Source organism: Balaenoptera physalus (genome assembly GCF_965194825.1).
Source record: "Balaenoptera physalus genome assembly, chromosome: 14".
In the NCBI taxonomy this organism is placed as follows: Eukaryota; Metazoa; Chordata; class Mammalia; order Artiodactyla; family Balaenopteridae; genus Balaenoptera; species Balaenoptera physalus.
The window spans coordinates 87,644,505-87,668,732 of NC_138893.1; the positions used below are offsets into that span (position 1 = coordinate 87,644,505).

General features: G+C 44.8%; 1 protein-coding gene and 1 pseudogene across 6 annotated transcripts in view; one reads left to right on the forward strand and one right to left on the reverse strand.

Annotated features, from left to right (window-relative positions):
- STOX1 (storkhead box 1) overlaps window positions 1-14,592 on the reverse strand; it is a 53,051-nt gene extending 38,459 nt beyond the window's left edge. The window contains exon 1 of one of the 5 annotated variants that reach the window (XM_082424432.1): window positions 13,883-14,333. In XM_082424432.1, the coding sequence (XP_082280558.1) occupies window positions 13,883-14,192 (310 nt within the window). In that variant the 5' untranslated portion in view covers window positions 14,193-14,333. Of the gene's footprint in view, window positions 1-4,550; window positions 5,704-13,882 lie in introns of those variants that run through there. The other 4 variants (XM_082424433.1, XM_082424436.1, XM_082424434.1 and 1 more) reach the window with 4 other exon arrangements.
- Window positions 14,593-17,495: 2,903 nt separating this feature from the next.
- Window positions 17,496-24,226, forward strand: LOC309642276 (small ubiquitin-related modifier 2 pseudogene; annotated as a pseudogene). Its single transcript has 2 exons — window positions 17,496-17,502; window positions 22,904-24,226. The product of its transcript is annotated as a small ubiquitin-related modifier 2 pseudogene (transcript).
- The last annotated feature ends 2 nt before the right edge of the window (window positions 24,227-24,228 follow it).

The following is a 24,228-nucleotide window of genomic DNA, read 5'->3' on the forward strand; positions in this document are numbered from 1 at the left end:
GGTTGCATTTCCCTGATGATTAGTGATGTTGAACATCTTTGAATGTGTCTGTTGGCCATCTGTATGTCTTCTTTAGAAAAATGTCTATTCAGGTCCTCTGTCCATTTTTTAATTGAGTTGTTTTTTTTTGATGTTGAGTTGTATGGTTCTTTGTATATTTTGGATATTACCCCTCATCAGATATATCATTTGCAAGTATATTCTCCCATTCAGTAGGCTGCCTCTTTATTTTGTTGATAGTTTCCTTTGCTGTGCAAAAGCTTAGTAGTTTGATGTAGTTTGTTTCCCTTGCCTAAGGAGACATATTCAAAAAAATAATGCTCTTTGACTGATATCAAAGAGTGTACTGCCTATGTTTTCTTCTAGGAGTTTTATGGTTTCAGGTCTTACATTTAAGTCTTTAACCCATTTTGAGTTTATTTTTGTCATTTCTTTTTCTTTCTTTCTTTTTTTTTTTTTTTTTTAGCTGTACCACACATCATGTGGGAGCTTAGTTCCTTGACCAGGGATCAAACCTGTGCCCCCTGCAGTGAAAGCGCAGAGTCTTAACCACTGGACCACCAGGGAAATCCCTCGAGTTTATTTTTGTAAATGGTGTGAGAAAGTAGTCTAGTTTGATTCTCGTGCCTGTAGCTGTTCAGTTTTCTCAACACCATTTATTGAAAAGACTGTCTTTTCCCCATTGTATATTCTTGCCTCCTTTGTCAGAGATTAAATGATCATATAAGCGTATTTCTGGGCTCTCTATTCTGCTCCATTGATCTATGTGTCTGTTTTTGTGCCAGTACTATACCATTTTGATTACTGTAACTTTGTAATATAGTTTGAAATTGGGGAGTGTGATACCTCCAGTTTGTTCTTCTTTCTCAAGATTGTCTTGGCTATTCAGGGTTGTCATTGAGACCTTGATAGGGAACGCACTGAATCTGTAGATCACTTTGGGTGGCATAGACATTTAAAAAATATTAAGTTCTCCATTCCATGAACATTACCTTAAATTAACCTTAATTAAATTAACATAATAAAGGCCATACAAGAAAAGCCCACAGCTCATATCATAATCAATGGGAAAAAACTGAAAGCTTTTCCTCTAAGATCAGAAACAAGACAAGGATGCCCACTCTCACCACTTCTATTCAACATAGTCCTGGAACTCCTAGCCAGAGCAATTAGGCAAGAAAAAGAAATAAAAGTCAGCCAAATTGGAAAGGAAGAAGTATAATTATCTATTTGCAGACGACATGATCAAATATGAAGAAAACCCTAAAAACCCCACAAAAAAACTGTTAAAATGAATCAACAAATTTAGTAAAGTTGCAGGATATAAAATCGACATGCAAAAATTAGTTGCCTTTCTATTTACTAACAAGGAACTATCTGAGAAGGAAATTAAGAAAATAATTCCATTTGCAATAGTACCAAAAGAATATAATTCTTAGGAATAAATTTAACTAAGGATGTGAGAGACATGTACACTGAAAACACTGATGAAAGATAAGAAATAAATGGAAACATAGCTTGGTGCTTGTACTTTGTACTTTACAAAGTGTTTTCACAATAGTATCTCATTTGAGCCTGATGCCAATGCTGTGAAGTAGAAAGGGCAGGTAGAAGGCTTGCCAACAGACAAGGCAACCGAGGCCCCAAGAGGACTGGATGAGAAGCTGGTTATTCATCAGATTAGTGACAGAGGGTTAGATCTTGGGTGTCCTGCATGGCCTCTGGGCTCTTTCTACGGCCTTACTCAGATGACAGAGTAACCACTTAATGAGCACCAATGGCATAAACTGCAGTGGACCACAGGGGTTATGTAACCCCGTCAAAGGCACCGCCAGTGCAGGCAACAATCTCTATGGAAGATAATACACACATAAGGCTGGGAAACATCTACACTGTATCATTTTAAATAGGATTATGAAAGTAATCACACACACATACATGTACTCTACTGCTTGATACTCTTCAGTGGCCTCAGGCTTAAATCCACATTCCTATTCCTCAGTATAGCAGTCAAGGCCTGTCACAGGCCAGCCCCTCTCCAGGCCCTTCATGTCACTGCCTACCTCCCATTCCATGCTCTGGCTGTGCTCGGCTGCTTGTGGTTCCTCATGTGGGCCATGCCCAGGGACAAATGCCCTCTCCCCACCTCTTCTTAAAATGTGCTTCTCATCAAGCTAACATCTACTTATTCTTTCCATCTTAGTTCAGGCATCACTTTCTCCTGGAAACACATGCACGCGTGCACACATGCATGGGACTCTTGGTCAGCTGTCCTTCTATTGCTCCATACGATTCTGTATCACTTACTTGTCCATCTGACCCCTAGTCTATGAGCTCCTTGAGGTCAGGGCATGAGCCTTTTGTCCCTCTGAATCGTGTGTGCACAGGGCCAGGCACACAGTAAAGGCTCAACGCATACCTAACAAATGACTGTGCGAGCACGGAGGCCCAGCATGGAGCGCTCCAACAGCCTCGCGACTTCAGACGCTTCGCAAAGCGGGATGCTATTAAAGAATCAGGATGTCTGGGAAGGAATAAGGGGAAGGTGCAACTTCCCTGATGGTGGAAAATATCTTAAGCAACTTCAATGTGAGCTTTTGTCTGTTCTTCCCTGGGCCTCCTGACACAGGTGACTGGCAGGCTGATCTAGCCACAGGTTAGTGCCAAGCCAGGGGTTGGGAAACCTGAGCCAGTCAACAAAGCCAAACTGAGCAGTGGACTGCTGAAGACCCAGCGGCCCAGAGAAATGAGGTGACTGACCTGAAGGCTCCCTGCAACTTAGCAGTAGGGTTAGTTCCAAACTCAGGCATCGGAATCCCAGTTCAGGGCTCTGTCTACAGCACCAGGCACCCTTTGGATCTGAGGTAAGGCTCAAAGGGCTGTGGACCTGACCGGCACCAAGGGTCTTACAAAGGACAGGAAGCACACGACAAAAGGACAGACAGAGATCTTGAACATAAACATGTGCCAGACCAGCAATAATCAGCACAGGTCCCAGCGGAGATAGGCTATCGAGAGAATGAGAATCCAGACACACATTTTCTTCCCGTGCTAAAGATTCCCGTGTGTTTGTTGCTTTCCTGACTTTGACTCTGGACAAGGCACAGGCTGAATGCCTCAGGTACCTTATCTTCAAAATGACCTGCAAAGCAGCTATTTGATCCTCATTTGTACCCATGAAGACAACAGAGCTGAGAGGGGTAAGTATTTAGCTCAAGGTCACAGAGCTAGTAAGTGGCAGGGCAGGAATTTGAACCTGAGTTTTCTCTACTAAGCAAAGTGGCTTTGGGTGATCAGGAAACTTTAAACCACAGCTTTCAGTGACTCTTCAAGTCTCAGTTTTGCTGTCTGCAATTGAAGACAATTTTGTGCTGGTGTTCTTCAGTAGTAATTCATGTGAGATCCACGGGGGTATTTAAGAGACTCAGTGCATGGTACAATGAAAGAAGGAAGAGGACCGTGTTTTAAAACAAACAGTCTGGAGCTGACCACCAAACTCTCTGGGACATTCATCCCTCAGCCAGCAGCAGAGGTAAGAATGGAAGTGTCTGAAACTCAAGGATGACTCAATAGTTTGCTTTTCCTTGGAGAGCAACAGACATGTAAATATACCCAGTGCTGGAGACTCTACCCATGGCCGACACGGGAGAGACGGAAGAGCAGCCATCTCAGGCACCCAGTAGAGGGAACAGCATGCAAAGGCAGCCTCTGTGAGAGCCCAGTTGGTTCAGAACACAGCGCCCAGGTCTGGCTGAAGGGAAGTGTGATGGTCAGTCTTATGTGTCAGCCTGGCTAAGCTACAGCTCCCGTTATTCAATCAAATGCTAACCCAGGCTTTGCTGTAAAGCTACTTTATAGATGTGATTAAAGGCTATAATCAATTAACTTAAATAAGAGAGATTTAATCTACGCTTCCATCAGTTGAAAGGGCTTAAGAGCAGAACTGAGGCTCCCCAAAAGAAGAAACTCCACGTATGCCCAGCAGCCTTGGCTTGTGCCTGTGAGTTCCAGCCTGCCCCTCCTGATGGCCAGACCTACAGATCTGGGACTTGCCTTGCCAGCCCTCACAATCATGCAAGGCCAATTCCTTGTAATAAATCTCTCAATATATATCTCACACTGGTTCTGTTTCTCTCATTGATCCCTAACTGATAGAGGAAGACAGGCAAGTCTCAGAAGGTGGGGATAAAGGGGAAGCTCAAGCTGGACCTGGATCAGAGAGCCCTGCAGTGCATGTTAAGGGCTCTGGACTTTTCCTGAGAAGATAAGGGGAGAAGCAGAAGGGATTCGAGCAGATGAAGAGCAGAATCAGATCTGCATTTTAGATGCTGTGAGTCTGTCTGCCTGTAGGATGGCGAATGAACTGGAGTATACAGGGCAAGACAGGAAGTGGCACCACACAGAGGGAGGAAGCTGGAGCCATAATTCAGGTAGGAAATGGTGAGATCTTGGTTGGACAAAGGCCTAGCAGTGGAAATGGAGAGAAAGGGGTGGGTTTGAGAGAAACAGGAAAACTGAGGAGTTAAGCCTCGTGGAACTTGGTGACCTACTGGCTGGGGATGAGGGAGAGGGAAGAGGACTCCAAGCTGATTTTCAGGTTGATGGCGCTTTTCATCCCACTGGACCTCGACGCTACATGGCAGCAACTAGAGGTGTCGTCTCTCATGCACCAGCTGCCAAATCAAAACATGAAGCCAACGACGCTCATTAACTACCCAGATGCTACATACAGATCATCCAGCTTGATAACAAGAATATGCCTGCAAGACACCCTGTTGTGAGCCCTGTGGCTATTTTAGACTGAATCCTTCAGCTGCCCCTGTGCAGAATAAGGTAAAAGGCAACATCTGGCAGAACAAAGCCAGAAAAACATGGCTGGAAAGATCCTGGGTAGGAAGGAGGGAGGTGAGAGCAGGGGCATGGTCAGAGCAGCTGTTTCTGCCATTTCCCAGACCGTGGAGTAGACCAAAGGCCTGGTGGGAATCTGATAGCCTCAGGGGGAGAGTGAGTGCTGTGGCTCTGGCTGGTGAAAAATATCAGAGCTTCCGCAGGAACCCTGGGAGAACTGGTGGTGAAAAGAGAGGAAGACAAGAAACCCAAGCAACACCACCCACATCACAGCTTTGATTCCATTTCCTGTCTGCAAAATGGGCAGAGTTATTCCACTTACCACCAAACAGGAGAAAAGGGATAATCAAGCTAGAAAAGACTTGGAAAAATACCAAGGTCTGTCTGGGAGAAGGAACAGATGAAGGCATTTGTTTTAGTGACTGGCTAAATGATCTTGTCATGACCATTAGTTTCTTTATGGTCATGACATTTTTTTAAAAATTATTTTTTATTATTTATTTTTGGCTGCATTGGGTCTTCACTGCTGTGCACAGGCTTTCTCTAGTTGCAGCGAGCAGGGGCTACTCTTCGTTATGGTGCGTGGGCTTCTCATTGCAGTGGCTTCTCTTGTTGCAGAGCACGGGCTCTAGGCGCACGGGCTTCAGTAGTTGTGGCATGCGGGCTCAGTAGTTGTGGCTCGCGGGCTCTAGAGCACAGGCTCAGTAGTGGTGGTGCATGGGCTTAGCTGCTCCGCAGCATGTGGGATCTTCCCGGACCAGGGATTGAACCCGTGTCCCCTGCATTGGCAGGCAGATTCTTAACCACTGCACCAACAGGGAAGTCCCATGGTCATGACATTTTAAAAGAGGAAAAGACAGGGCTTCCCTGGTGGCACAGTGGTTGAGAATCTGCCTGCTAGGGCAGGGGACGCGGGTTCGAGCCCTGGTCTGGGAGGGTCCCACGTGCCGCGGAGCGGCTGGGCCCGTGAGCCACAACTGCTGAGCCTGCGCGTCTGGAGCCTGTGCTCCGCAACAAGAGAGCCCGCGACAGTGAGAGGCCCGCGCACCGCAATGAAGAGTGGCCCCCGCTTGCCACAACTGGAGGAAGCCCTCGCACAGAAACGAAGACCCAACACAGCCAAAAATAAATAAATAAATAAGTAAAAATTAAAAAAAAAAAAAAAAAAGAGGAAAAGACAGGACCTAAAAACATTCATTAATAAGGTTTTGTTTCTAATAACAGTGGACAAGATGTTACTAGACCAACCCTGTTGAAAATAACAACCATAACCTTTGGACAAAATATAAAAGCTTTTATCTGAAGGTACTGAAAAGCAAACAAAATCAGGTAGAAACTGGAAGGGTGGTCCTCTTGGAAGGAAATGGCAATGGATAAGTTTCCCATTTCTTTTTATAGCTCTTCACCTAAAGGCAGGCTCCATTAGGAGCCAGGCCAGGAGGCTAAAACTTTGGTAGAAACCCAAAAGCCAGTCTTACTGGCTTAAAGAATCTAAGGCCACTTTGGAGCAGCTACAACAGCAAGAAAGTGATGCTGGGAAGGACTGAGCCAAGGAGGTGGAACCCCAAAGTCTGCATATAAACTCAGTCTGACTCTATGGCTGAACTATGAACTATGCATGCAGAGGGCACAACCAGCCTACTTTAAGAGATTTTAGCTGCCATCTACTACAGGGGAAATAGAGTTCAGAGATTTGAGCCCAGCCACATTAACTGCCTGATAAAGAAAAAAATCAAACTCTACAGAGGAACATAACAACCCAGAGTCTCCACAGCACATCACTCATAATATCAGAGATACAATCCACAGTACTAAGCAACACAGAAACAGGAAAATGTGACCCATTCAAAAGAAAAGGCAACCAATGAGACTGACCCTGAGATGACTGAGATGTTAGAATGACAAGGATTTTTGTAGAAGCTGGTATAACTATGCTGAAAGATTTTAAAAAGAAAACATACTTGTAATGAACAAATTGGAAATCTCATCAGAGAAACAAATTATTAAAAAATAACCAAATGGGATCTACCCAAGAATAAAAATATATGTCCACACACAGACTTGCAGCATATGTTCATAGCAGCATTATTCATAGTGGCCAAAAAGTGGAACCAACCCAAATAACCATCCACTGATGAACAGATAAGCAAAACGTGCTATATCCATACAATGGAATATTATTCAGCCATAAAAATGCATGAAGTACATATGATACAATACAAATGAACCTTGAAAACATTATGCTAACTGAAATATACCAGATACAAAAGACCACATTTACATGCATGTGACTCCATTTACATGAAATGTCCAGAATAGGCAAACTCATAAAGACAGAAGGTAGATTCGTGGTTGGCAGGGGCTCAGGGGAGGGAAGAATGGGGAGAAATTGCTAGTGGGTACAGTGTTTCTTTTGGGGGTAATGAAAATGTTCTGGAATTAGATAATGGGGATGATTGCACAACATTCTGAATATACTAAAACCCAATGAATTGTATACCTTAAAATGGTTAATTTTATATGTGAATTAAAAGGTAAGGTAAAAAACATTATGGGAAACTGGGTGATGAATATAAAACTCTGTACTATCTTTGCAATTTTTCTGTAAATATAAAATTATTCCAGGGACTTCCCTCGCGGTCCAGTGGCTAAGACTCTGCGCTCCCAATGCAGGGGGCACAGGTTGGATCCCTGGTCAGGAAACTAAGATCCCACATGCCTTGTGGCATACAATGGGTAGGGTAGGGTAGGGTAGGGTAGGGTAGGGTAGAATAGAGTAGAATAGAATAGAATAGAATAGAATAGAATAATTCCAAAATAAAAAGTTTATTTTAAAGTAATTCTATATATAATAGCATCCAAAAACATTCTTAGGAACATACATTTTAAAATATATTCAAGGGACTTCTCTGGTGGCGCAGTGGTTAAGAATCCTCCTGCCAGTGCAGGGGACGTGGGTTCGAGCCCTGGTCCGGGAAGATCCCACATGCCATGGAGCAACTAAGTCCGTGTGCCACAACTACTGAGCCCACGTGCCACAACTACTGAAGCCCATGTGCCTAGAGCCCGTGCTCCGCAACAAGAGAAGCCACTGCAATGAGAAGACTGTGCACCACAATGAAGAGTAGCCCCCACTCGCCGCAACTAGAGAAAGCCCGCACGCAGCAAAGGAGACCCAATGCAGCCATAAATAAATAAATAAAATATATATTCAAGACCTGTACACTTAGAAGTACAAACCATTGCCAAGAGAAATTAAGAACACTCAAGCAGAGTTATACCATGTTCATGAATTGTTAAGATGTCAATTCTTCCCAAATAAGGGTGACCAATCATCCCAGTCTACCTGGGATTGAGGGGGTTCCCAAGATGCAAGAATATCATTTCTAGGGGCTTCCCTGGTGGCGCAGTGGTTGAGAATCTGCCAGCCAATGCAGGGGACACGGGTTCGAGCCCTGGTCTGCGAGGATCCCACGTGCCGCGGACCTACTGGGCCCGTGAGCCACAACTACTGAGCCTGCGCGTCTGGAGCCTGTGCTCGGCAACAAGAGAGGCCGCAATAGTGAGAGGCCGGCGCACCGCGATGAAGAGTGGCCCCCACTTGCCACAACTAGAGAGGGCCCTCGCACAGAAACGAAGACCCAACACAGCCATAAATAAATAAATAAATAAATAAATAAATAAATAAAAAAAAAATATATCATTTCTAAAACCAGGGCAGTTTGGGGAAAACCAGGATGAATTTCTCATCTAACTTCAAATTGACCTATTGTTTCAATACAATCCCAATTAAAATCTCAGCTGTATTTTTTTTTTAGAAATTGACAAGCTGATTCCAAAATTTATGTGGAAAAACAAAGAACCTAGAGTAGCCAAAACAATTTTGAGGAAGAACAAAGTTGGAGGACTCACAATATCTGATTTCAAGTCTTACTAAAAAGTACAGTAAGTACAGTATTGGGTGAAAGGATAAACTCAAGATGAATGGAAATAGACCCTCACATATATAGTAAATTGATTTTCAACCAAATTACAAAGGGAATTCAATGGGAAAGGCTAGTCTTTTCAACAAATTGTCATGAACAATTGGACACCCATATGACAAAAAAAACCCCAAAAACTTCAAACTACAATTGATACCATTCACACAAATAACTCAAATGGATCATAGACCTAAATGTAAAACCATAAAACTATAAAACTTCTAGAAGAAAACACAGGAGAAAATCTTTGGGGCGTGCAAATTAAAACTATAAGATACCACTATAAACCCCCAGAATAGCCAAAATTAGAAAGACTGACAACATCAAGTGTTGACAAAGATGTGGAGCAACCAAAATGTCTCATTTCATGGGTAGGAATGTAAAATGGTACAACCACTTTGGAAAGAGGTGTCATAAAACTAAACATAACCTACTCAATGAGTCAGCAATTCTTCTCCTAAGTAAGGACCCAAAAGAAATAAAAGCTTAAAAAATGTGTACCCAAATATTCATAAAAGCTTTTTCATAACAGCCATACTGGAAACATCCCAGGAGTTCATCTAAGGGTAAATGAATAAACGGTGGTATATTAATAGAATGGAATTCTACTCAGCAATAAAAAGGAACAAATTAGTAATGCAACAGAGATGAATCTCAGAAACATGAAGCTGAGTGAAAGAATCCTCACACAAAAGAGTACATAGTATATGATTCCATTTACTTGAAGCTCTTGAACAAGCAAAATTAATTTATGGTTTAAAAAATCAGAATAGTGGTTACTTCTGAGGGTGGGGGAAGAGCTGACTGGGAAGGGGCAAGAGGGAACTTTCTAGGGTAATGGTAATGTTCTAAATCCTGCTGGAAACTTGGGCTACACTCATGTATATTACTTGAAAAATGCATAAAATGCTACACTTATGATTTGTGCATTTCACTAAACGCAAATTTCACTTTAAAAATTCCATTAGCTACTAAACCCAACAGAATGCTCTACTGCCAATTCATGATAGGACTTCAGAAACAAGGAAGAATAGGAGTTGGACCATTCCCTCTCCTCAGCATCTCTACACACTCCCCCTGGACACTCCGCAAATCAGATAAGGATAAGTCCTTTGCCCAACTCTTGTACCATCAGGCACCAGGTACCCTTGGGCTGTTCTTCTCCCAAACAAGATCCCAGAATAGATTCTGAAATTTATACCTAGTATAAAAGAGTGATTGGCCTCTACTCTTCCTGGGCACTTGTTTTTGTTTTTGTTTTTGTTTTTGCAGCACCGTGTGGCATGTGGGATCTTAGTTCCCTGACCAGGGATCAAACCCGTGCCCCATGCAGTGAGAGCACGGACTCTTAACCACTGGATGGCGAGGGAAGCCCCTCAACTATCCCCTCTTGAACTGAATATGAAATAAACAGGCTGACTCCGTTTTCTCCGAGAACACATGCAACTCTAATTGAAAGATACATTAAAACATAGAAAAAAACTAGAACAGTACCTAGCATATGAATACATTCATGAAGCAAGTATTTTGAAAAAGCCACAGGCTTTTTTCTTTTTTTTTTTTTTTTTTGGCCCTGCTGTATGGCTTGCAGGATCTCCGTTCCTCGACCCGGGACTGAACCCAGGCCACGGCAGTGAAAGCCCAGAATCCTAACCACTAGGCCACCAGGGAACTCCCCACAGGCATTTTTATTTTTATTTTCTTTCAATGAAAAAAGATGAAAGGCCACACAGGGCCTTTCATCTAAAAGAGTAGGGATACCTCAGCTATAAATTTTGAGGAACAAACTACTTTGGCCAAGTAGCCATCCCTCCCTTACCCCAGGAGGCCATCATTAACCTTTCAACTCCCCAGTGGGTGTGGTCCTCTAGCAAGAACTGATTCACCCAAACAAACACAGGTGTCCCCCACGTGTACCACCTGCAGTGGCTCAGCGTGGGAAGCAGAGGACTCCCTCCAGCTTCCAGAGCTCAACCCTTTCATTTGTTAAGGTCATTTGCTAATTAAAAAAAAAAAGAGAGAAACAGAAAACACTTGAGGACTAGAGCACAAAAGAAGAGTTAGCTCCTGGTTATCCTGCTAAAGATCCTTTGTCCCCTTTTTAGGGGAATGCTGTCAGCCTGGAAACTATTTTTCTCATCAGAGTAAAGTTGAGGTAGGGAAAGTGAAGAGGGAAAGAAGAGGCACAAAACATGGAGAAAACATAAAGTCCGGCAGACCTTAAATTCAGGTCTGTCCCTGGGGCTCAGGATGCTCCTGTCTGCTTGGTCATGGCGCTCCTTCCTCATATCTTATGAGGCCTCCATGAGCCCCAGGTCCAGAAGCCCAGGAGAAGGACCCGTGGAGCACAGTGGGTTTATAAAGCTGATGACCACCCCACCTCCCCTCCCTGCATTCTCTCTGAGCTGATAAGCAACATTCCCTACACCCAAATGCTCTTATGTAGGAGTATGTGAGTCTTAAAAAACAAAACAACAAAAAAATCTATAGCAAAGAGACCAAATTGATCTTACCAAATTGATTCTTTTGTCTTTTTCTAGAATTTCGCTCTTTCCCACAAAGTAACAGCAAGAGTGGAATGAGAACCTGCAATAGTTCTCAGCTGCTCTTCCTTGCCTTCCTGGAAGCCCATTTTAGCCTCTGGAAGCCAGTGATGCCAGATTTGGGAAAGCAAGCAGACTTAAACTTCCAGTTTCTTTGGGAGAAGTCAGCTCCTCCTGCCTTCACCACCTTCTGGGACTCTTAAGATGGCCCAAGAGCTGCATTGATGCCTCCTCTCCTTTGATCTGACCCAAGGACCCCCCCAAGTTAAGAGTAGTAATTAGCAACTCTATTCAAAACAAACCTCCCTCCCCATGTGCACCCACTGACGAGCATCAAATAAGATCTTTCCCCGTTTTGCTCCTCAAAATGTCCTAATGGCTGGTTTTGTACAAATTACAGCTCAATGTCCAAATTCTTATCAGGACTCTGTTAAAAACCTCAAAATCATTCCTGCCAAGAGCCCCACATCAGGGGAGATGACCCAGTGTAAAGACCACTGTATTGCACACTCCACAGACCACAGTGTTCATCACATCCTGAATTGTGCAATGAGGCAGCACTACCTAGTGGGTGGAAAATCAGAGTACTTGTTAATACGTTCACTTTGTCCACTGCATCTTTCAGATGGCAGAACACAGGGCCAACCCAGGAACCAGCATTCACCACTGCTGGCTGGACCCCAGGTAGCGGCATCACGGCTGCCTCTGGCTTAGCACAGGCCCTCTCTATTTCACCCTCAGATCCAGACCCCAACTCCATCCACTCCCTCTCTGCAATGTACTCTATGCTCACCCTTTGAAAGGGGGTGGGGGAACCAGAGAATGCAACCACTAATTCAAACCAGAAAAACCCGAGGACACAGAACTGAAAAGAGTTTTTCATCCAGTCTGTCTGAAAGACCCCTTCCCCTTTAAGAATTTTGGCTTGGCTACTTGGCTCACTGCTGTCAACGCCAGAAACCTATTTTCTTCACTCACTCCTGCAAATAAAAGGAAATGAAATGTGTGTATGTGGCTTTGCAACTGAGCTCTTTTTTGTGCTTAAGGGAAGAAAAGTGGGGGTCGGGGGCAGAGGTACCACACAGAACTGGATGCATGGAGGTGAGAAGCCAAGGTTTAATTAACCTCACTGGCCTGGGATGTGGAGACGTCATCTCTGACTAGATGATACACAGCATCAAGTGCCTCATGTGACCCTGCTGCTTTACACCTGGGGACTAAAACAAATGTTTTCTATTTGCTGTTCCTTCTCCTCCTCTTCCTAGGATGATTTATGGACTGAGACAGAGTGGGGTTGCTTGGTAGGAGTCAAAATTTTGGGCTGGAACAACTGGTGACTTGTCAACAGCACACCATCAAATGGTCCTCACAACCCCACTAAATGCAGACAGAACCAGCCTGTGACAAGGAGCTGACACCCACCTGAGTTTAGTAGGTAACAGAGACCACTCGGCGGTGCAGTGGTTTAAGTTCTCAAATGAGAAGCTATTTTATACAAGCAAAAAGCTGCTGTCTGTCTCCTAACAAACGGGCTCTCTGAAAAGACTGGAAAGGAGGAATTCTCTCTATTTAGGTAATGGGATGGGATGTGTCCACAGCGCCATTTGTTATTACTTCTTCCCTAGCAGTTAACAATCCCAAACCTTCCGCTAGGCCCTGATCCAAGACCACCACAGCATCCAGTACAGCAGGGCATGAAAACCACAGCCTGTAGTCCGCTCCCAGTCTGTAATTTGAAACAAACAAACAAATGGACTTCCCGGGTGGCGCAGTGGTTGAGAACTGCCTGCCAATGCAGGGGACATGGGTTCGGGCTGGTCTGGGAAGATCCCACATGCTGCTGAGGAACTAAGCCCGTGTGCCACAACTACTGAAGGCTGCGCGCCTAGAGCCTGTGCTCCGCAACGCGAAGCCACCGCAATGAGAAGCCCGCGCAACCACAACGAAGAGTAGGCCCCGCTCGCCACAACTACAGAAAGCCTGCACGCAGCAATGAAGACCCAACGCAGCCAAAAATTAATTAATTAATTAATTAATTAATTTAAAAAGCCAGTTCACAATCGGTAGAATCTGGCCAGCCCCTGGTGCACTCTTCCTAAGCACCCCCCGTGGAGCCGAGACAGAGCCCCTGTCTCCTGACCACAACTCTGGCTCCCCGGGCCCAAAACCTCTCTCCCTAGAGCATCACTTTTGCAAGTAGAAAGTTCCTTCGACCAGGACCCTGTGCACTCCACTGGCTGCAAGAGTTGAGGAATGGAGTCACACTGGAGTCGGCTCAGGGCAGCGCCCAGGCATATCTCAGAGGCCGAAGCTCCTGTGTGCCAGCAAGAGGGAAAGTCTGAGGGGGACGGCCCTCCTCCAGCCACTCAAGTCTGTCCTCCCAACCCCTCGGCCCCCACCGCCACCTCCCGCTCCTCAGCGTTGAGCCTCGGGCGCACGCAACCCGGTGGCCTGGGCTCGGTCCCGCAGCTCGCGCGGAGCGCCCTCCCCTCTGGGCCCCGCACTCACCCACCGCCCGGATGCGGAAGCCGCGCGGCGGGCGCAGCGCCCGACGGCACCAAGCGTCGCGCAGCACCTGCAGGCTGGCCGGAGGCGCGTGCACCAGCAGCACCCCGCGCCGCAACCAGCCCTGGAAGGCCAACCGCGAGGCGGCGCGCGCCAGCCGCGAGTTCCAGAAGCAGCGTGCGTTGGCGCGGCAGAAGGCGCGAAACACCGCACGCCCGCCCGGCTCCTCAGCGCCTCCCGCAGCCTCCTGCGCCTCCAGCCTGCAGAGCACGAGCGCCAAGGAGCCCGGCGCCAGTTGCACGGGCCGGGCCATGCTGCCTCGGCGGCCAAGGCCCGCAGCCTAACGCATCGCCGGGCTCGGCAACCGCGCTGCACCGGTGGCTGCCGCCAGCGGGAGGGATCAGCTTACTGCGCTCGGCGCCGGCTGCCGGGAGAACGGGACTCCAGGGGGCGGGGCCGATGTACGCGCCAGGTCGGGGGAGGGGCGGGACTCGCAGGCCGGGACGGCCACCGCTTCCCCCCTCCGCAGGCGCCCAACAGGGGTTTCCAGGCGCTAAGTTCCCAGGTCATTCTCCACACCCCAGCCAGGTCTCTGCCCACCCAGTCCCCAAACTCCCACCCCGGGCGACTCCCTTCACTTCTCTGCTCCCCGGCAGTCCGGAGCTCCTCTTCCCCCGATGGGCGCTTGCTGGGGCTTTTCCAAGCCTTAGGGTAGCCCCGCAGTCCCCAGGAAGCCGAGCCGCCTCCAACTGCGGCGCGAACGGTACGGCCAGGGTTCCTCAGAGCTGGGAGGACCAGGATGGCCGCCGTCGCCCTGGCCTTAGGATCGCCCCCAGGGAGAGAGGCTACGAGGGGCAGACTCGCTCGGGTCGGGAGCAGGAGACCCAGGTTTGAGTCTCCGTCTGCTAATCAGTTTGCACAAGTTTCTTTCCCTCTCTGGCCTCAGTTTACTGTCTTGTAAAATCAGGAGTTGGGACTCAATTCTAAGGACCTTTTTCATGACCTTCTGAGGTTCTGGGGTCTGGTCTCGCTCCTGGGTTATCCAGCAGAGTTAAAGTGTAAGGGACGGAAAGTGATCCAGAGGTCCCACCCCCAATGGCTGGCGAGGCGCAGTGCTGAGATCCCTGGGATTCAGGCCTGGGTTGGGATGGGGATTCCGAGAAGAATCCCCAGGAGTGAAGGGAGAGGGACTTGTGATCTGTCACAGCAGACTCTAGCCAGCACCTCGGAGCATGAGGTACAATTCAGAAGCTGAGGGACAGAAAGGCTGGAACCCTTATTGTTGCACTGGGTGAGGGCTTCTCCGGAAAAGAAGAGGAAGGACATTCTTAGTACAATCAGTACTATAAGAGGGAGTAGAGGGACTTGATGAGACATGGGGGTCGTTCCAGATTGATTCCAGGCATCAATAACAACTACAATAATTCGAGATAATCTGCACTCTGCCCCTAGTGAGTCACTTATCACAGTAAATGATAGGTGATGTTAATAACCATTGCTAACATGTATTGAACACTGTATGCTGGGGGCCTTAATTTCACAACTCTGTGTTAGCTTCTATTAGTATCTCTATCTTTTTTTTTTTTTTTAACAGATGAGGTAACTGAAGATAGGTTGGATTAAGAAGTATTTCCCAGTCACACAGTAAGAAATGGAGTCAGACACCCGCCAAGTCAGGGTTCCCTATGACAAATAAGTCTGACACAATTTTCAGTTCAAATAAGCATGCAAACCTGAGACAACCATCTCACATCTGAAGTCTGACTCTGAGATGGATGGATGGATGGATGGGTAAATACAGCAGACAGCCCAAATGAACTAAATGTCTATGTCTGTATAGCCTACACAGGGAGGGCCAAGCTCCCCCTCTCCGTCACGATAAAGATGACTTTCCTGTGTTCCCCAACCTGGGGAATTATGACTTTTATCTCTGTATCTCTAGCATCTACTACAGTGTCTTTTCCATAATAATGATAATGATAATTCCCATTTACTCTCAGCTTGCTCTGTGCCTATAACTGTACTAAGTTTTACATGTGTGATCTAATTTTATCCTCAAAATTAACCCTCTGAAAGGGGTAATATTGAGGCCCATCTTCCACAAGAAAAACAAAAGAGAGTTTAGGCAGCTTGCCCATGAGGACAAATCTGCTGGTGGTGAAGCAGAGATCCCAGTGTCTCCTTGCCCACACAGCTGGCTAGAGGGGGAAGCAGGAGACCATCACCCTGACTCATTGGACCTGTGGTCTGCTGTGAAAAGTTGTCCTGAGCTTGAGTCTCTGTCCCAAGAATTTGAACTGGAAATAAACAGAGACAAGTCAGGCCCTTACTAGCAAGGCCTGTAGCTGCAAGGCTACTGGCAGGTAGACCCAGCTATGAGGTTTCATGGCCTGAAATTATGAGGTAGAGCTGCCTTAAACTGTGGAAACTTTTGTTCAGATGTGTGAAATTTGTCCTATCATTTTATTTAAGCTAGTCCAATTAACAAAAGAAGGGAGAAAGAATGTGAGGGGGAAACTTTTAAACTACAGTCAACTACATAGTCACTTATTTTCCGAAAGGATCAGCTACCATCCAGATATTTCCAAACTCCTACAAAATGGAACATGTCTTAAAAGTTAAGAGGAAAACTGTAGGCCTCCAACCTGAATGGCCTGTATTACATGGCAAAACTAGAGAAACTGGAACTTCTCAAGGGCCTTCCATCTTTGGGGTCTCTGCAGACCAGACACAAACATTTTAGAAGACGGATTTGTTATCATTCTCCACTTAAAGAGGCACAGAATAGTCAAACTAAAAACTAGAAAGTCTCAAGATGGAAGGATTTTCCCCCCCCAGTGGACTCTATGCCTGAGAAAGGACAAAGTAATTCTAACATTATATACAAATCCAAATGGCATGCTATGCAGTCATTAAGGATAAGACAAAACTTTATATACTGATACAAGACAATATCCCATATATATATTCTAAGTAAAAAAGAAAACTAAATAGGTCTAGTATGATTTTTAAAAAAAGAAAAGAAAGAAATTAAGAAACTAAGAAAGAGAAAGAAAGAAGGAAAGAAAGAGAAAGAAGGAAAGAAGGAAAGAAAGAAAAAGAGAAGAAAGAAAAAGGAAAAAGGGCACACATATTCATGTGTGGCTGGAAGATCTCTGGAAGGGTACATAAGAAGCTGGTGATAACAGTGGTTACCTCCAGAGAAAGGAACAGGGGACAGGGTAAAAGGGAGGCTGATTTTCCACTATGTTTACCATGTGCAAATACTTGTTCAAAAAATGCTCTCAAAAACGTTTATCAGAACATCAAGAGATTAGCTCTGGTCATTTTGAGAAATATGATAACAACTGTCCAATTTATTCCTTCCAGAGTAAATGATTGCCAACTATTGACTTCACTTTTCCCCTCCTATTTCCAGATTATCTCTCTCGGCCACCTTATCAGACCTGAAATTCCTGCCCAGACAATCCCACCTTAGAGAAGACTATGTCTCCAAAGCCACCATTAAGGACACATGCATTGCTTCTCCCATTATCACTTTTTGTGAAGACTTATTTAGCTCATCCAATTTGCTGTTGACTTCAAAACTACAGTGGTCTTTCATGGGAAAGGACACATGATCGGTAAAGAGCTTTGGGCTTCAAGACCACTGAGGAAGATTAAGATGGCTTGTCCTAGAGAGCAGGGAAAGGGAAGCTAATACCTTTGACTGAATTGAGAGAGTGACACTACTGGGAGATGCCTTTCCCAAGAGTACCCCGTATGGAGGGACACTTGATACTTGTGGAGAGTAAACTCCAAGGCATCAGCCTTGAGAACCACAGTGAAAGGGTCTCTGAGGCAAGGCAGTCAGGACCATTGCAGGAGCCTCTCTGAGCCAACACAGCTTTGGAACTTGGTGGTCAGTGGAAGGGGAGGAGCAGCCCTTGACATCAGTACTGTGTGGCAGCAGGTACCAAGGTAACTATAATGAGCACCCCAGGAAAAAGATCAGGCCCCCATTTTCTGGGTATCATGTAAACCCCCAAGTTTTTTTTGACAATTCCGAGGCGTGGACTTCCCAAAACATGCCAAGACATGGCCAACTCTGGCCAATGGAACTTGGAGTTTGATTTTATTTGGTTTAGAAAACTGGACCCGAAGGGGAACAAATTCATTCTTGCTACACTATAGTTGTTAGAGAAGATAAACTGGATCATTTGATGCTCACATCTGCCTGATGTCTGTCCTAAGGAGAGCATTCAGTGCTCTTCATACACTTACTCCAGCCTGTCTTTCCAGCCTCATCTCCATTTCCATCCTTGCCCTCCTCCTCCAATCCGCACCAAGGATCTTATGCTCCAGCTACTCAAAATTACACACCTTCCCAAACATGCTCCCACATCTTTGCTTACACTATTCCCTCTGCCTAGAAGGCCTTTCCCCTTCCCATGAGGTGCTATACTACAAAGGCCAGCTTGTAAAACCTGTGACACATCCAGGAAGATTAAATCTGTTCTTGGAGCACCTCATTAACTCTCTTATAACACATGTGCGTTAAAGGCTGTAATATTTAGTTACCTGTCTCATCAGGCAAACTGAGATTCATTAAGGGCCAGGCTTCTGCCTGATTCATCTCTGTGACCCAGCATGTAGCCCAGTACCTGGGCCATAGATTTGTTCCACCTGAATCAAATCTAATTTAACTAGTGCTTGATCCACGATAACCCTGTTTTTCTTGCTTTCTTGCTAGCCTGGTGTCACCATTCACAGAAACATTTTTGGTTTGAGGGTGAATCACAGGAAGACCTTGGTGTCCAACAGTCAATGCCCAGGGCAGAGCCTCAAGGAACAGGCACACCCAGGCCTCACCTACCCAGGCATCTGAAGTTCAGTGGTTTCTCTGGAGTCTGTTTATAGACTCATGTTAAACTCAGAATTAACCACCTCAAAATTTTTTCCACACCAAAATTCATCAGGTTGAAGTTCTTTCCCCTTAACTCAGAAAATCAAGCCTTGACACTTAAGGCTGATTTAGAAAGCATTTTATACATGGGTTCTCTTTATTATGACCATTTCTGCTTCTACAGCACATTTCTTCCCTTTATCAGGGGGGAAAAAAAAAAGCTGTAGAGACTTTTGTTTCTATTTATCAAAGAGAAATGTGAGCCTTTCCTAAGCAACTGTGTTGACTCAAGGGACAGAGAAAAGGAGGTGGGAGCATTTAATGCCACTTTAAAAAGGAAGGACATTTAATGCCACTTTAAAAAGGAAGGCCATTTAATGCCACTTCTTTTTTCTTTCTTTCTTTCTTTCTTTAAAGAAGTCAGCAGCAGCATACTTTATTTTTATTTTTCTTTTGGCCGTGCCGCATGACATGTGAGATCTTAGTTCCCTGACCAGGGATCAAACCCGTGCCACCTGCAATGGGAGCACAGAATCTTAACCACTGGACCACCAGGGAAGTCACAATGCCATTTCTTTTTAAAGAAAAAAACATTACCTTCTTTATTCTAGCTGCTTAACTTAGACAAGACTCTGGACCACAGTAGCTTAATCTGTAAAATGGGAGTAAAAATACTTGGCTGACCTGAAGGATTTCTTAGGGTCCCTTCCAGCTTCATGATTCTACAGCTCCACCTTCACTCCCAACGGTAGGAACCCTAATGCAGTTTCAGTAATCATTGATCCCAGTGATGTCCTAAGAGATGCAAAATCAGAGCCTGAGAGCCAGATATCCCCAAAGCTAATTCTGATTTGCCTTTAAACATTTCACTTCTTTATCTTCTCAATGGTAAGGGGCCAAAAAAGAAAATAAACATTGAAGAAAAAAAGTCCTTAGCTTGGAACACTAAGAGGCTAAGAATACCAGAAACGGTTCTGATGAACCTAGGGGCAGAACAGGAATAAATATGCAGATGTAGAGAATGGACTTGAGGACACGGGGAGGGGGAAGGGTAAGCTGGGACGAAGTGAGAGAGTGGCATGGACATATATACACTACCAGATGTAAAATAGATAGCTAGTGGGAAGCAGCTGCATAGCACAGGGAGATCAGCTCGGTGCTTTGTGACCACCTAGAGGGGTGGGATAGGGAGTGTGGGAGGGAGACGCAAGAGGAAGGAGATATGGGGATATATGTATACGTATATCTGATTCACTTTGTTATACAGCAGAAACTAGCACAACATTGTAAAGCAATTATACTCCAATAAAGATGTAAAAAAAAAAAAGAAACCCCATGATTCTGATGTGAGAAGTGATAAAAAAAATTATTCTGTACAGCAGAAACTAACACAACATTGCAAACCAGATGTACTCCAATAAAAATTTTTTAAAAATAATTCTGACACTTGTTAAAATGGTAAGGAAGATTTTGTTCAAGACTATTGCAAAGTCTAGACAGCAAAGATAGCTGTAAAGCAAAGACAGCAAAGAAACTGGGGATTTTTGCCAAGGGACAGAGTGAGGAAGTCAGTGGATAGAAAATTACTGATAGGAGACATCAAGGATAGGGGGATTCTTGCTAAACTGACCTAAGAGGGTCCTTGCTAAAGTCACCTCAAGGATTTATACATCAAGGGTGGGGGGATGCAGAACTTGATCAGTTATCAAGAGTTAAGGATATGCACTAAACTGATTTAGCAATATTCTTGGGCAGGGAAGGCAGAAGATAGGATGAGGCCCAATGTGGAGGCCTAGTCAAAAAGAAGGTTCAGAAAATAAACAACAAAAACCTACTGTAGGGGCTTCCCTGGTGGCGCAGAGTTTGAGAGTCTGCCTGCCAATGCAGGGCACACGGGTTCGAGCCCTGGTCCGGGAGGATCCCACATGCCGCGGAGCAACTGGGCCCGTGAGCCACAACTACTGAGCCTGTGCGTCTGGAGCCTGTGCTCCGCAACAAGAGGGGTCGCGACAGTGAGAGGCCCGCGCACCGCGATGAAGAGTGGCCCCCGCTTGCCACAACTAGAGAAAGCCCTCTCACAGAAACGAAGACCCAACACAGCCTAAAATAAATAAATAAATAAATAAATAAATAAATAAATAAATAAAAAGAAGCAGGGCTGTCAGGTTAGCTGTCATCTCAGCTGCTTCTCCTAACCTTTAAAAAAAAACAAAAAACCTACTGTATAGGACAGGGAACTTATTCAATGTCTTGTAATAACATATAATGGAAAAGAATATATATATATAACTGAATCACTATGCTGTACACCTGAAACTAACACAATATCGTCAATCAACTATACCTCAATAAAAATAAATAAATAAATAAATAAAAATAATACAAATAAATAAAATTTTAAAAAGAGTTCTCGTAAGAAGCTGACTATATAGTTTGGTCAAGGAGCCAGTACAAACTTCCCATCACTCTGCCCCTCCCTACTTCATTAAAGGAATTAATATCCATAAAGCATTTAAAACAGCCTTTAGGGCTTCCCTGGTGGCGCAGTGGTTAAGAATCCGCCTGCCGGTGTCGGGGACACGGGTTCGAGCCCTGGTCCGGGAAGATCCCACGTGTCACGAAACAACTAAGCCCGTGCGCCACAACTACTGAGCCTGCGCTCTAGAGTCCCCAAGCCACAACTACTGAGCCCGTGTGCCACAACTACTGAAGGCCATGCGCCTAGAGCCCGTGCTCCACAACAAGAGAAGCCACCACAATGAGAAGCCCGTGCACCGCAACAAAGAGTAGCCCCCGCTCAACGAAACTAGAGAAAGCCCGTGCGCAGCAACAAAGACCCAATGAGGCCAAAAATAAAATAAATAAATACATTTTTTAAATAAATAAATAAATATTTTAAAATAAAATACCCCATAATCCCATTTTTGTTTGGGGAGAAGAAAACTGGAATAATTATGATTATGTTAACAAAAGTTATTTCTAGATAGTGGGATTACAAGCAATTTTTATTTTTTTCTTTGAGCTTTTCTATACTTTCCAAATATTCTACAATTAAAAAGTGGCCCCAATAATTTTTGAGCTAAAGGAAGTAAAGGCAGCTGGCTCTTCCGCACTGGGGCCATCAAAGCCAGTAAGTTTTCTAACCAAAATGAGCAGACACATCACTCCACCTCCCCATTAAACTCAGGGTCAGAGGGCAGGTCTCAGCTGGAAAATATTACTTCTAGAAAGAAAGCTGGAGCAGCAGCCTGTCAAGAAGGTGTGCAACTAAGTGCCCTGCAGCCAGAGCAAGTCAGAAAAATTCCTATTATTTGAAACATGGAAAATGAGATTAAGTCTTTCCCTGACACCAACAAATAAAGTATGGAGGCCTGAGACGAGATGCCAAATCCAGTTTCAGGGTTTACCCGGCTTTGTTACAGCAGAGGGTAAAAAGCTGGGCCTCATATCTCACTATTTACATGCAGATCTGACCAAAAATGAGTTGGCCCTACTCCAGGTGCCCAGATCTCAAAGGAACTCTGTTTCCAGTGAGGCCTGTACCTTCTAGGTTCAAGTCTCTCTTCTCTGCTTTATTATGGGGGGAGGGGAAAAAAGATACTAAGGCATCTCCTTCACACACTGAAATCATCCTGGATTGTGAAACAAAGTGTTGCTTTCCCCCTTCTGACAATCTACCTGTTACCAGTTGTTTAAGCTTCTCAAAGGCAGGGATCCAGGATTACCTTTTATTCATCTATGTGTCCTCTAGAACGCCGCCACAGTGCTGCTCAAAAGCAAGGAAATGGGTCCCTGAATAAGATGATAAAGAACAAAAATGTGGGACAGGAGGACTAGGTGTTCAAGTCGGTACCAACCAGCCCTGGTTTAGGCCTAAACAGATGCAGTTCCCTCGACATTCTACAGAGGATCTGAATAAAACATGAGGCTTTGTAGAAGTACCTATAATACAAGAACAAATACCAAGCCTGCTGAATTCCAGGGACTGCCTTGGGTAACAAAGAGGAAGATACAAAGATAAAGGATACACTTCCATTATTTCAAGTAGTTTACAATCTAATGTTTTTCAAAACCTCAAAGCCTTCATGACAAGAAAAACAAAGCGGGGGAGGAGAGAATATAACTTAAGAGAGACTAAGAGACATGCCAACGGACGCAATGCAAAGTGTGGGGCCTCCTTTGGGTCACTGAACGCTTTGAACAAACCGAACGTAAAACAACTTATGAGAGGCACCCTCTCCCTTCTCCACCGCTGCCGCCTCCCTCTTCTGCTGCTCGGGTGCTGCCTGCGTGCTCCTTCCATGCGGCAGCTGAAGGGACTGCGGCGCTCGCCACAGCCGAGGAAAAGCCCAAGGAAGGAGTCAAGACTGAGAACAACGATCAGATTAATTTGAAGGTGGCGGAGCAGGATGGTTCCGTGGTGCTGTTTAAGATTAAGAGGCATACACCACTTAGTAAACTCAGAAAGCCTATTGTGAACGACAGGGCTTGTCAATGAGGCAGATCAGATTCCGATTTCTCGGGCAGCCAATCAATGAAACAGGCACACCTGCACAGTTGGAAATGGAGGCTGAAGATACAGTTGATGTGTTCCAGCAGCAGACAGGGGGTGTCTACTAAAAAGGAAACCTGCTAGTTTACTCCAGAATTCTCTTCCTCCAGACCAAGAAGACATTCTCAATTAGAAAACCGCAATTTGGTTCCACCACACCCTGACTACTACAGTACAGTTTCTCTATTCTTTCATATTCCCGTTCCCCATTCCTTTATTGTACATAAAGTAACTGGTGTATGTGCACAAGCATACTGCATTTTTTTTTTTTAACTAAATGGCCAATGGTATGTTTTGATCGACATCAAATGGAGATGGGATGGGGAAGAATACTGGCTCTGTGAAAATACCCCCTTTTCTCCATTAGTGGCATCCTCATCCGCTCTTATGTTTATATTCCGGTAAGTTATTTTGCTCTCACTGTTTAACACAAAAAGAACAACATAAAAATTCTTGCATACCTTGTTCGATTGGAGAATTTTAATGTTCTTCATTTATCATTGTAAAACCGAGGACAATTTTATAACTTCTTTGTACGTAGCTGTTACATGTAGGGCAATCCGTCTTTAAGTAGGGATAAATTACTCTAAAAGAAATGAATTTAGATAGTTTTCCTTTCAAGTCAAGCACCTTGTTGTTTAAATAAACTTCTTTTTAAAAATGAAAAATAAAACCCAATTTATGAGAAATGCGAACATTCACTGGATATCTGATATAAAGAACAAAAGGAAAAATGAAGGGTTACATGAAACGTGATCTATGAAGAAATAAATATGCTCTTAAAATACCTTCACCTTTAAATATATATATCAATGTTTTGAATAAATTGTTTGGTGATTTTCTTTTCTGCTCTTCAGTAAAAATGATTACTAACCCTCAGTCATCACCTCTAACAATAAGGTACACCTAGGT